This window comes from Apium graveolens, chromosome 7 (genome assembly GCF_009905375.1).
Source record: "Apium graveolens cultivar Ventura chromosome 7, ASM990537v1, whole genome shotgun sequence".
Taxonomy (NCBI): Eukaryota; Viridiplantae; Streptophyta; class Magnoliopsida; order Apiales; family Apiaceae; genus Apium; species Apium graveolens.
This window is the reverse complement of record NC_133653.1, coordinates 147,906,339-147,920,972: the sequence shown is the minus strand read 5'-3', so window position 1 is coordinate 147,920,972 and position 14,634 is coordinate 147,906,339. Positions and strand designations below refer to the sequence as shown.

At 36.1% G+C, this 14,634-nt stretch overlaps 1 protein-coding gene across 1 annotated transcript; it reads right to left on the bottom strand.

The window, feature by feature from the left end:
- Positions 1-3,617: 3,617 nt before the first annotated feature.
- On the bottom strand, positions 3,618-4,028 carry LOC141674101 (putative mitochondrial protein AtMg00820). Its single transcript, XM_074480825.1, has one exon. It carries the CDS (start codon positions 4,026-4,028, stop codon positions 3,618-3,620), a length of 411 nt encoding a protein of 136 aa, XP_074336926.1.
- Positions 4,029-14,634: the final 10,606 nt, after the last annotated feature.

Sequence of the window (14,634 nt, the reverse complement as noted above, 5' to 3'; positions counted from 1 at the left end):
CACTGAAAAAGAAAAAGCAGGTTGCTAAGGAAGCTCAAAAGAAAATTGAGAAGGCTGCTACTACAACTGAGAAGAAACTAGCTAATGAAGAAGAAGAAAAACCTAAGTGGGAAACAGGAAAAAGGGTAAAGGTGAGAGCAAAGAGGCCAAGAAAATCTCAGAAAAGGAGAGTGAGCCATTGCAATCTTTTCCTACAAGTCAACCAACTGTACCCATTATGGAAACAGCTGAAATCAAGGTCAATCCTGAGGTAAACTTTCATGGTGAGCCAATATTTCCCAAGGATGAACCTCTAAATTGGGATAGTTTACCAATTCTTGATCTAAATATTCCTTTGCCACAAAGAAGAGAAGTCCAAGAAGGAAGAGCAAGCCAGCCCTACCTTCAACCAAAGCCATCTCAAAATCAAAGTCTACTGTCAACAAGGATGAAAAACTTTACATCTGTGATATCAAAGAATTTTCTGATATTCAACTCTTTTTGGAAGAACTTGAAGAAGTGAGAGGAATTGATGCTACTTACAGACTTCCAGAAAGATTGGTCTTCAGATATAAGGGTGGTAATGAGATAACATGGCCATTTTATAGGATTCTTGAGGAAAGCTACAATGTTTTGGTTAAAGTATTTTCTGTAATGAAAAAGGAATTTGGATTCACAAAGGTTGCTAAGTCAGAAATACTCAAAAAGATAAGTCAAATCAAACAAAGCTGGAGAGATCCTGGTGCACTACCAAGGGTTCCAACTATTCTAAATACTTGGAATAAAGTGCACATGAAACCCTATTGGATTATGGAGTTTAGAGATGAGAAGTATGTCAGAAGGTTTTTCAGACTTAAAGACGAACTTAAAATTTCAAGTAATGAAACTCTCAAGGAAATGCAGGAGATGTTGGATATCAATGAAGTAGATGAAGCTAAATTTTACAGACAACTCCAACTCCAGATTGAGGAAAATAATGAGAAATTGGGAAGAAGATAAGGAAATCTAGGAAAAGGAAATAATTTGCTCAGTGTAGAGAAGCACCTTAAAATGGCATGTAAACTTCTATCAACCATCTTTGTATATTTCTATTTTAAATGCAACACTTTGCAATTTATCTACTATTTAATTTATTATCTTTATAGGGTGTTTTGTTATCATCAAGTCAACCTGAATTTATGTATATAGTTCCATTAGACATAAATTGGGGGATATTGTTAGGAATATGTTGTAGTCTTGATGATAAGTCACCAAAACACCTTAAGTAGATAAATTTAGTGTCTTTTGTAGCCTTCAACGGATAACAACAGTTATCTATCTGTTGAAGGAGTAGCTTATATTAATAAGTATGCAACATATTTTGTACACTAGAATAGCTGGGGGATTTGGTAGTTATTGTAGTATCTAAGTCATGTTGACTACTAGCAAGATATACAAAATAGGTGGGCTAAGTGTAAATATAAAATGCCTTGTCATTTTATATAAGTTGAAGAGTATCAACTGCTATAAAAACATCTTCCACTGCTAAATTACAAGTTTCAACGGATGACTCTACAAGCATCAACAGATAATTCAATATGCCTTTAACGAATAAGTCAGTCAAGCCTTCAACGGATATCAGATAAAGTTGTCAATGGATGCTATCAAGAAAGCTTCAACGGATGACACCAATACAGTGTCAACGGATAACATCTATGAAGATCCAATGGATAATCAACAAAGATAGCAGTTGATAGTGACTTGACAAAAAGTCACATGAGTTGATAGTACACAAAAGGAATGTGGTAGCCTGCTTACATGTTTTAGAAGAAAATGAAGCATTTCCATTTCCATGCAAAATAAGCTAGTTCAAAGATGTTGTATCTAACTTAGATTGCATTGGACAGAGAAATGAAGAAGCATGTGCTTGGACCTAGCTGATTGGAATATTTCTTGTCTTATTGCACATGTAAACTTGGTGAATATATAAACCAAGTGTAGCAAGTATCTTAGAACTAACTAGAACAAAAAATAGAAAGCAAGTTGTATCTCTAGAAATACTCTCAAGTTCTAAGTTGTAAGATTTACTTATAAGCAGTTGTGCGTATTATGCATCTCATAGATTTCTTCAATATATATATCTCTGGTGGAAAGACAAATCCACCTGAAAGTTTTTAAACTTGTGTTTATTTACTCTGTGTTGTAGAATACTTTAAAATATTTATCTGCACTCTTGCATATTCAAAACACAGTTGTATATTTAAGAAATAGTTTTTAAGAAAAGAAAAAAGAAATCAGAATTCCATTTAACCCCCTTCTATAATTCTATTATTTTATTGTTAGGGAATAACATCTATACACACAATTAAAAATATATCTACATGTTTTAAAAGAAGAACAATGTTCAATTAACTGAAAGATAGTTTTTACCAAAAAAAAGTGAGTCGCTTAGTTTTACAATAAGCTATATGTAGAGAATGTAAAATAATAAATTTTGTTATGATAAGAAGTATAGAATATCATTCAATGAGCAGTCAACGTCTTATAGATGATAAGTAGACTTTGAATGGTACAATAGTCCCCCTCATATTGAATGTGGTTGGCAAACATTCAATCTGTGAAGGAGTTGCCAATGTGCTGAACGACCGAGGCCTTTAGTAAAAATATCAGCAAGATGAGATTTGGTAAGTAGATAACGAGAAAAAATAAGCTTCGATTGGACTTTTTCATGAACAAAGTGGCACTCCAAAGTAAAGTGTTTAGTTTTAGGGTGAAAGACTGGATTGGCGGAAATATATAAGGCAACTTTGTTGTCACTATGTATAAGGATAAAAACGGACTGATCAACCTATAATTATAAAAGCAAATGTATAAATTAGGAAACCTCCTAAGCTATGTTAGCAATGGATCGAATCTATGCTTCAGCAGTAAAATGGGAAATAACCTTCTGTTTAGTAGAATGCCAAGTAACCAAGGAAAATCCCAACATCAAACACATAATTGTAATACTTTTAAGCATGCCAGAGGAATCAAGGGTGGAACCCCATATACTATCACATTATCTTTCAAGTTGTAATGAGGAACTGGTAGAATAAAACAAGCCTTGAAATGGATTAGACTTCAAATAGAGAAGTACTCGTTGGACAACAAGCATATGGGAAACTCGTGGAGCTTGAAGAAACTGGTTAAGAAGGAGTAAATTAAAGGTAATGTTCGGGATAGAGACTGTAAGGTAGAGTAATTTAGCCACAAACTTACGGTATATAGTTGCATCATCAAGAAAGACCTCATCTATAGGAGACAGTTTCACACTAACATCAACAGGTAGGGTTAAAGGTTTAGAATTATCAAAACCAACTTCAAGTAGTATGTCATTTACAAACTTGTGTTGATGGAGGTATATGCCATCAAGGGTATAATGAATTTCCAAACAAGAGAAAACTTGGCCAACCCCAAGTCTTAAATGGTGAAGGCAGCATGAAGAGTAGTTTTAATATGATTGATAAAATCCAAAATGTTACCAATTAGAAGAATATCATCCACACAGACCAAGGCAATGACAAAGATGTCTTAATCTTTGTAGACAAAGAGAGAATAATCTACAGTGGTTTAAACGAAATCGAAGCCAAGTAAAACAGAAGCCGGCTTTTCAAATCAATTTACAGACAAAACCAGAACCATACAAGGGAACCATACAAGGGATGACCCTTAGGTAATTCCATGTAGACTTCTTCAATCAAATCACCATGAAGAAACGAGTTACTGATATCTAGTTGGTGGATATCCCAACACTGGACAGAGGCCAAAGCCAAAATAGTAAGAACTGTTGCCATTTTTGCAACGGGAGAAAAATTATTATGATAGTCCAGACCCTCAATTTGAGTGTAGCCTTTTACTACGAGCAGAGCCTTGAATTTATTTAAAGAACCATCAATTAAATACCTAACCTTGTATACCCATTTGCAGCCTCTGACCTTTTTATCACGCGGAAGGGGCACAACACACCAGGTGTGCTTAGTTTCAAGAGCAAGTAGCTCATTATCCATGGAATCAACCCATCCGTGATCCATGACCACCTGGTTGTGAATGAAAGGCTAAAAAATAGTAGTTTGTGGACTTACAACACAGGCATAGACTATAGTATGTGGTGAATAGTGTCATTGACAGAACAATGCAAAAGAATTGTATTAGCATAATGTTGTAGGAATTGAGGTTGATGGGACAATATACTCTTTCATCGAAGCAGGTTGGATTTAGTACGTAAAGGAACACGTTGGGTACAAAGAGGAGTATGGTATGTAGAGTTGGTGAAAAAAGTATTATCATTAGGACCAATGTCATGGTCAACAACTGTAGTAGGAGTAGAAGAAAGAGGAGGAGGTGTGTGATAAAAAGTAGCAGGAATAGTGGGATAGAGTGAAATATCACCTGTGGAAATATCTAAAGGAGATGGTGGCAAGACATCATCAGTAAATTTGAACATAGAAGGAGAAGGGGTGAAAATAGAGGAAGACTGGTTTGTGATAAAGACATATAAGGAAAAATGGATTCATTAAAAATGACATGACGTGAGATATGAATTTGACGTGTAACGGGGTCAAACAATTTGTACCCTTTGTGTAAAAGCCCGAATTTTTAACATCGGTAAAAAACCTTTATGAATAGTAACCTTGTGGTTTAATAAAACTTTTTCGACCACACCATATAAGAGTTTTTAATTTAAGATTCGGAGTTGATATTATGGTTATACCTAGTGAATGAGTGTATGTAAAAGTCGTTAGTTTTCGGAGGAAAACCAATATTTTAAAATGACCTTATTTTATGAGATATCAAGGAATACGAGAATTCCACTACAACCAAGAATTTAAAATCCTACGAATAAAACCCAAGTTCAAGTATGAGAAAAGATGAGAATTACGATTAAAAGATTTACACCGCGAATCACTTACGAAGATTTACCACGAAAACGAATAAGCGACCAAGCGAATACGTAAGCGAATAAATAAACGAACCAAGGCCATGCAAATCCCATACAAATTAATTAGCAATAAATTATCCAAGCTAGATAATTAAATTAAGAATTATATAACACCCTCCAAATCCGGGGTATAGATTTGGGGCATTACTAATATTAACTACTCACTAAACCTGCACAAGCGGAATATAAATAAAATAATTACCCTGAACTACTACTACTCAGGATCTTTTAAAGGTTAAGGATTGAAAACAAGAACGACAAAACAACTTTATTATAAACCAGTTTTAAGCAATCTATCTCAAGAACTCTCTTTGTTACACCTGATATGGTAACTCAAAGCTCTCTTCTGGGATAGGGACAAACACCCTTGATATAAGAGGGTCCCGCTGCTTGACTCGCTTGTTGACTATGCGGGTTCTGATGGGTTTCATTCTCTACCTTGACTGAAAAACAATGGGAATAACAATAAAATAGGGTAAGCCAAAATTGCTCAACAAGCCTGCAACAATATATATATATATATATTATAAAAAGAAGAATAAATAAACCGATAATCTGATGGGTTGAACAACCATTTGGATCTGTATAGGATGATAATTTTCCATTACTGGCGAGTGCCAAATGAACAAGACTGGAAACAAGAACTAACTATGCACTATAACCTGTTGATCAGTCAGGATAGAGTGCGGATCTATACCCAACTGCATAGACCCAACCAACATAAGGAGTACTCAGGCAACTATGGCCTATTAATTCAAAGTCTGGGTAAAACCCAGCTCGTATCGTAACTGTTGTGCATATGTTGTGTACTTGATGATTTCATAAACAAAACATCTAAGTAGATTTTACTTAGTAAAATAATGTAGCACTCGACAGATAAGAATTATAGTCCCGACGGATAACTCATTTTGGTCTCGACGGATGCTCACTTATTATCCATCGAGCGAGTAGCTTATGTAATAATAAGTCTGTAGCACAGTTCTGTATACATCATTGTATAGATTATGTAGTAGTCTATAAGTCATGTTGACTTTAACTAGATATGCAGAATAGGTTGATTAATTGTATATAAATGATGTCTTGTAATTCTGCATAAGTGAAATGAAGTGAAAAGCCAAAATAGCTACCGACGGATGATTAACAAAACCATCGACGGATGATCAAATGACTATCAACAGATGTTTAATATAGCAGTTGACGGATGATCAATGAAGCCATCAACGGATGTTCAGAAAGTCGACGGATGTTCATAGAATCCAACGGATGTTCATAGAATCGAACGGATGGTCATATAAAGAATTCAAACAGCAGTTGAACAATGAAAGCTGAGCACAGCCGTCGAGATGTATACAAATCTACTGTGGAAGCCCATTAACTGGGTAATAGAGGACGAAAAGCAGCAAAGCTTAAGACTGATAGCTTTTATATTTATTTAGTCTTTTTGACTTTGTAATCTTGGTAATATATAAACCAAGAACGTAGTAAATAAAAGTAGACAACTGAGATACAAAAAGAGAGAAATCTTTTTAAGCAAAATCCTTAGCATATCCCTGTATTCTCAGCAGTTCAATTTGTAAGCAGCTGTGAGCATTCTTGCACACAGAGTCCTCTCGATATATAATATATATCTCTGGTGGAATTGTTTAAATCCACCAGAAAGTTTTTAAAGACTCTTGTTTTTAATTACTTATGTTTTGATTCAATTAAGTTTCTATTCCGCATTGTGCTAATCAAAACACTTATATCTATATTCGAGTTGAACATTTTTATTTCGAGAAAAAGGTTCAAGAATTCCATTCAACCCCCCTTCTGTAATTCTTGCTATATTGTTAAGGGACTAAAAATTGGTATCAGAGCAAGCTCTTAATCTACAAAGAGTTTAAAGATCAAAACAATTCAGCAAGATGAACAAGAAAGACGTTGGAGTCAAGATTCTTTTTCTAGATAAAGATAATTACCATCATTGGAAGATAAAGATGCATCTTCATATGCTTTCTCAAGATGAGGCCTATGTGGACTGCATAGAAAGAGGTCATCATGTTCTAATGAGAGCTGCAACAGGAAACGAGCCATCAGTTCTCAAACCAAGGCACGAATGATCTGATCCTGAAATTGAACAAGTCAGGAAGGATAAAAAGGCCATGAACATTTTGTTCAACGGAGTTGATGCAGACATGTTTGACAACATTATTAACTGCAAAACTGCCAAGGAAGTCTGGGATACTATATAGATAATCTGTGATGGCACCGAGCAAGTTAGAGAAAATAAAATGCAGCTCTTGATTCAGCAATATGAGCATTTTCACAATGAGGAAAGTGAGTCACTCACTGATATTTTTAGTAGATTCCAAAAACTACTAAATGCTCTTAAGTTGCATGAAAGAGTCTATCAGACTAAAGACTCTAATCTGAAATTCCTTAGATCTCTTCCAAAGGAATGGAAACCAATGACAGTCTCATTAAGAAACTCACAAGATTATAAAGAGTTTACTTTGGAGAGACTGTATGGCATCCTGAAGACCTATGTGCTTGAGATAGAGCAGGATGAAAGGATAGAGAGAGGAAAGAAGAAAGGAGGATCCATTGCACTAGTTGCTGATTTGGAAAAGGAGAAGGAAGTGAAGATAGAAGCTGTAGAATCAACTTCAAAGGTCTGTGAGAATAAGGGCAAGGGGCTTGCAGCAGAAAGTGAAGATTCATTGAGCCAAGATGACATGGAGGACATTGATGAGCACCTAGCATTTCTTTCCAGGAGATTTGCCAAGCTCAAGTTCAAAAAGAACTTTGGAGCAGCCAAGCCAAATAGAAACATGGTGGATAAGTCAAAATTCAAATGTTTCAAATGTGGCTTGGCAGGGGATTTTGCAAATGAGTGTAGAAAGTCAGATTTCAGTAAGAAAAGGTTTGAGCTTGTGGATTATAAGCAAAAATACTTTGATCTACTCAAACAAAAGGAAAGGGCTTTTATTACACAAGAGAATGACTGGGCAGTAGATGGTTTGGATGAAGATGAAGATGTCAGCTATGTCAATCTAGCCCTAATGGCCAAGTCTGATGAAACAGAGACAAGTTCCTCAAGCAATCAGGTAATCACTACAAACCTTGCACATTTATCTAAAGCTGAGTGTAATGATGCCATAAATGACGTGTCTACAGAATTGTATCATTTACGTGTTACACTTAAGTCTCTTACTAAAGAAAATGCTAAAATCAAAGAAACAACTTGTTTTTAAGTGAGAGGAATAATGTGCTTGAGTCTCAGTTTGATGATTTTGAGAAACTAAGGATTGAGTGTAAGATTGCCAAGGAGGAATTAACTAAGTCCTTGAAAAAGGAAGAGATTCTAAAGAAGCAGCTCGAGCGTGAACAAGAGGTGATTAAAGCATGGAAAACATCCAGGGATGTCCATGCTCAAATCACCAAAGTTCAAGGAATTGAGTCTTTTTGTGATGAAGCCTGGAAAAAGAATAAAGAGAAACTAGAACCTAATTTGGTAGATGGTTTTCTGACAGATGTAGACTCAACGGATGATGAGGACTATCCGTCGGATAACAAAAAGTGTTATCCGTCGAAAGATGAAAATCCTCATCCGTCGGCTGTAAGCAAGCCCATTAGCAAAGCCAAACTAATCAAGCTAAATGAGAAGTATGGGTCTGTTTCCAAGAACTTTGTTTCAGGAGAGTCAAGTCAAGTTAAGAAAGGGAAAAAGGCTAATGTTGGTCACATGACTGTCAAACAGTTGAGTGACAGACTTGAGAAAATTGAGGTAAAAACAGAGACTAAAAGGAAAAACAATAGGAATGGTAAAGTAGGGATTAATAAACACAATAACTACACACCTGATAAATATGCTCCTAGAAAAATCTGTGTCAAGTGTGGTAGTGTGAATCATTTGTCTGTTAATTGCAGATCTGCCATGCCTACTCCCATGTCTGTTCAGTCTCAATTTCCTAACATGAATGTCATACCTCCCATGCCTGTTAATGCTATGCCTACACAGAATATGAATGCACAGTTTACTAATATGCCATTTACACCTAATCTATATTATGCTGCATATAGTATGCCTCAAATTCCATTTAGCATGCCTTAATGGAATAACATGTTTACACCAAGCATGCCATTTCCTGGTAGCTATAATATGCATGATAATTCTATTGCATTAAATGGTTTCAAAGGCCCAACCCAAATGACTAAGGAAGAATCTGAAATTCCTAAGTCAAATGAGTTAAAACCTAAGAAACAAAAGAAGAAAGCTAACAAGGCAGGACCCAAGGAAACTTGGGTACCAAAATCAACTTGATTTGATTTTGATGTGTGCAGGGAAATAGAAGAAATCTTTAGTACTTGGATAGTGGTTGTTCAAAATACATGACTGGTGATTCTACCCTGCTCACAGAGTTTAAGGAGAGAGCTGGACCAAGCATTACTTTTGGAGATGACAGCAAGGGTTATACTGTGGGATATGGCTCGATTTCAAAGGACAATGTCATCATAGAGGAGGTTACCTTAGTGGATGGTCTCAAACACAATTTGTTGAGTATCAGCCAGCTTTGTGACAAAGGCAATTCAGTAACCTTCAACAAAGAAGCCTGTGTTGTGACTAATAATCAAAGCAACAAAGTGGTTCTCACTGGTGTGAGAAGAGGAAATGTGTACCTAGCTGATTTCAACTCAACTAAAGCAGAATCTGTAACTTGTCTTCTCAGTAAAGTAAGTTAAGATGAAAGTTGGCTATGGCACAAGAAGCTATCCCTTTTAAACTTCAAGACCATGAATGAGCTGGTAAAGAAAGAACTAGTAAGAGGCATTCCTCTAGTGGAGTTTACAAAGGATGGACTGTGTGATGCTTGCAAAAAGGGAAGCAGATTAAAGCATCATTCAGGAAGAATCTTGATTCAGTAATTGAAGAGCCTTTGCAACTGCTTCACATGGATCTGTTTGGACCAGTCAATGTATTGTCAATCTCAAGGAAAAGATTTTGCCTAGTAATTGTAGATGATTTCTTAAAGTTCTCTTAGACATATTTTCTAAAGTCTAAAGATGAGGCTAGTGAAATCATCAATCACATAAGGTAAGTCAACAATCATCCTGATTTTAAAGTTAGAAGAATCAGGAGTGACAATGGAACTGAGTTTAAGAACTCTGTCATGAGAGCATTTTGTGAAGAAAATGGGATACTGCATGAGTTTTTAGCAGCAAGGACTCCACAACAGGATGGAGTAGTGGAAAGGAAGAACAGATCACTTATTGAAGCTGCAAGGATAATGCTTGAAGAATCTAAACTACCAACATATTTCTGGGATGAAGCTGTAAATACTGCATGCTACACTCAGAACATTTCTCTGATTAATCAAGCAAGATGCATGACTCCTTATCAATTGTTCAAGAACAAGAAGCCAACTCTAAACTTTCTTCATGTCTTTGGCTGCAAATGCTATATCCTGAGAAATTAAACTGATCAAAATGGGAAGTTTGATGCTAAAGTAGATGAAGGAATTTTTGTTGGATATGCTGTTGGTAAAGCATATTGAGTCTACAATCTAAGAACCAACATTGTTGTGGAATCTATACATGTTGTGTTTGATGATAAAAAGATTGAAGGACTGGAAGATGGAGATTACCATGAGAGCCTCAAATTCGACAATGTTGAGATGGTTAGTGATGAAAGTGATGATTAGAGTGATCAAGAAAAAGTGTCTAAGGATAATGCAGACAAATCTACCACCAATGAAGCACAAAACTTAACATCCGTCGAGTTGCATAATGCTTCATCCATCGGAAGGCAATCTGTGTTATCCGTCGGAAGACAACCTGCCTCATCCGTCGGTACTAAAAATTCACCATCCGTCGGGTTATTAAAAGGAGCAGGAGGTCAAGACAGATCACCTACAGAAAATTCTTCTTTCTCAAATCAAAGATCCACAAACTCAGGGGGAGTTTCTAGCAATCAAAACTCAATCACACATCAAGATAATCATGAGGCTCTTCATCTGGAGCTAATCTACCTCAGCAAAGGAAATGGACAAAAGATCACCCCTTTGAGCTTATCATTGGTGATGTTTCTTCTAGAGTTCAAACAAGAAGAGCAACCCAGGAAGAATGTCTATACAGCAGCTTTCTGTCAAAGGAAGAACCAAAGAAGGTAGAAGAAGCTTTGTTAGATCCTGATTAGATTTTAGCTATACAGGAGGAGCTAAACCAATTTGAAAGGAATAAAGTATGGAAGCTGGTACCCAAACCTAAAGGAAAGAATCCAATAGACACCAAGTGGATATTCAGAAACAAGATGGATGAAAATGGCATAGTAATTAGGAATAAAGATAGATTGGTTGCTAAGGGTTATTGTCAGCAAGAAGGAATAGATTTTGATGAAACTTTTGCTCCTGTTGCAAGACTTGAAGCCATCATAATCTTCTTAGCCTATGCAGCTCATGCAAATTTCAAGGTCTATCAAATGGATGTCAAAAGTGCCTTTCTGAATGGAGATTTAGAGGAAGAAGTATATGTCAGTCAACCTCCTGCTTTTGAGGATCCAAATTTTCCAGAATATGTCTATTATCTTCTGAAAGCACTTTATAGACTGAAGCAAGCACCTAGAGCCTGGTATGACACTATATCAAAGTTCCTTTTGGAAAATCACTTCACAAGAGGTACTGTAGATAAACCTTTATTTTTCAGAAATGTTAATGGCTCTAGCATACTTGTTCAAATTTATATAGATGATATTATTTTTGGCTCTACAGATGAGAAACTTTGTAAAAAGTTTGCCAAATTGATGCAAAGTAAGTATGAAATGAGTATGATGGGAGAACTAACTTACTTTCTTGGTTTACAAGTTAAGCAAGTTAGTGATGGAATATTCATTAGTCAAACTAAATATATTTTTGATCTTTTAAAGAAGTTTGATCTAATGGATTGCACATCTGCAAAAACTCCCATGGCCACTGCAACTAAGCTTGAATTAAACACTACTGAAAAGTTTGTGGATATTTCAAGTTATAGAGGCATGGTTGGCTCACTTCTGTACTTAACAGCTAGTAGGCCAGATATAATGTTTACTGTATGTTTGTGTGCTATATTTTAGGCTGATCCTAGAGAATCTCACTTGATAGCTATTAAGAGAATTTTCAGATATCTCAAGGGAACACCAAAACTTGGCATTTGGTACCCTAGAGATTCTGGTTTTGATCTAACTGGCTATTTAGATGCAGATTATGCAGGTTCTAGAATTGACAGAAAGAGCACAACAGGAACCTGTCAATTTCTAGGAAACAAGCTTGTGTCCTGGTTCAGTAAAAAGCAAAATTCAGTTTCTACTTCTACAGCTGAAGTTGAATATATTGCTGCTGGCAGTTGCTGTGCACAAATTTTATGGATGAAAAATCAATTGCTAGACTATGGTTTACAAGTTGAGAGGATTCCTATTTTCTGTGATAACACAAGTGCAATAGCCATCACTGAAAATCCAGTGCAACATTCAAGGACAAAGCACATAGACATCAAGTACCATTTCATAAGGGAACATGTGATGAATGGTACTGTGGAATTACATTTTGTTCCAAGTGAGAAGCAACTTGCAGATATCTTTACCAAGCCACTGGATGAATCCACCTTTTCAAGGTTGGTAAGTGAGTTACGTATGCTTAATTACTCTTAAATTTATCTGAGTTATTTTGCCAGTTGTAATGTAGCCATAAAATTTAGTTGATTCTTAAGTCTTGGATGAAATTTTGGCTAAGTCAAAATTTGCATCTCGATGGATGACCCTTCTCCATCGAGTTTAGTCATCCGTCGATATACTACTTGTTAATAAAAGTCAATTATTTTTCTGGAATACTTTATGACTCGACGCATATCAGTTTATCCTCATCCGTCGAATTGTCTAAATCTCAGCCGTTAATTTCCTGAACATTATCCATCGAGTATACTTACAGTTTGTAAGCATTACACGACGGATAATGGGTGGAATTTTTACAGTTTACTTTTAAACGGATATTTTAGGCAATTCCTATTGGTTAATTTACTTTTCTTTATTATTTTTTGTCAGTTATTTTTGAGATAGTATAAAAGCTTATTTCATTCCAATTATTTTCTTTTATTATTCTCAAATTCAACTGCTCTTATTTCATTCTCTCTCAAGCAAATATTCTCTTTCTCTTCAAGCCTTCTTTCTCTAACAATGGCACCTGTAGTAAAGATTATGTCTCAAACTGGGTTCATCTATGAGAAGAACAACTTCACTGTATTGGTCAATAAGGGGATTCAGCAATTAGAGGACTATCACAAGATGATGGACTTTGTGAAGAACTGCAAGCTAAATTATGCCATGCTGGAATCACCCACAATCTTCTGTGAAGTTGTTGAAGAGATGTGGACCACTGCAATCTACAACTCTACTGACAAGACCATCACTCTAACCATCAAAGGTAATGAATTCTGTATCAATAGTGATGTGATAAAAGAATGTTTCAAAATTCCTGATAATAATGTGACTTCACCACACACTGACACTGATATTATCAATATGCTTAATTCCATGCATTATGCACTTCCTACTTCTAAACTGAGTGATATTAGAAGAATGGGTCTTAGGAAGGAGTGAAGTTTCATGTGTGATGTAGTTACTAAGGTTTTCTCTGGAAAAGTCAGTAATTTTGATTCTGTGAACATTTCCATGCTTAACATGCTATACATGCTAGTTACAGATAAATTTTATAATTTTAGTGACCTTGTCTTGATTGAGTTAGGTTTTAAACTAGGTGAGTTAGCTAAAAGAGGAAAGAATGTGTATTATGCTAGGTGAGGGAAGGGGTGAACATCAAAGAAACCCCAAGAATAAGGTTGGAGAGTTGAGTGAATCCCAGCCTAGCCACACTGCAGTTTCCCAACAAACTGCAGTGCTTAAAAAGGATAAAAGATCACTTCTAGCTGCATCCTCCCAAAAGGATGCAGTTATTGAACAAAGCTCTCAGCCAAAAGCACAGGATAATAGGGTTAGGGACACAAGCTCGCCCCAAACATACACAAGAAAGAAGAAATCTAAAACCTCCGGGGATGCACAGGGCACACACACAGTGCAAACTGGTGCTAAAGACACAGTCCCTGCACTTTCTCAAATTTAGTTTGATGTGGCTCCAATAAATATGGAGTCACAACCAAAATCTCTAATAATAGAAGCATCTGAAACACCATACTCACCAACAAACTCTCTTGAAGTGCATATGATAAACACTTTAATTCCTGATTCCCCTTCTTTAACTCTGTTGGGGAAGCTAAAATCTAGTGCAAGTGAGCATCATCTTTTAGATGATTTGTTGGCTCACTTGCCAATTCTTTCAGATTCTATTGTGACATCTGTGCCCCAAATATCTTCAATCAACACAGAGTCAACAATAGTTTATCTTCCCACCTCATTCATTTCTACTCTCTCGATGGATATTGCTCACCCGTCGAGTAGTGATTGTATCCCGACGGATAAGCCTAACAGCAATTATCCGTCGGATAGCATTACCACTCACTCGACGGATATCACTTATCCGTCGAGTATCTCTGCACAACTTCAAACTTCAATTATTTCAAGTGCAGAAGATTTAGTGGTTGTACAGTCACTCTTAGGACTGAGAGAGGAGGGTGTATTCAGTGAGAGGCTGGGTTGCTCCCATGAAAAAGGAGAGGAAAAGAGTGAAAATCAGCAA

What these genes read in the sequence shown, in the direction of transcription:
- LOC141674101 (XM_074480825.1), bottom strand. Translation starts at nt 4,028, where the DNA reads ATGGATCACGGATGGGTTGATTCCATGGATAATGAGCTACTTGCTCTT.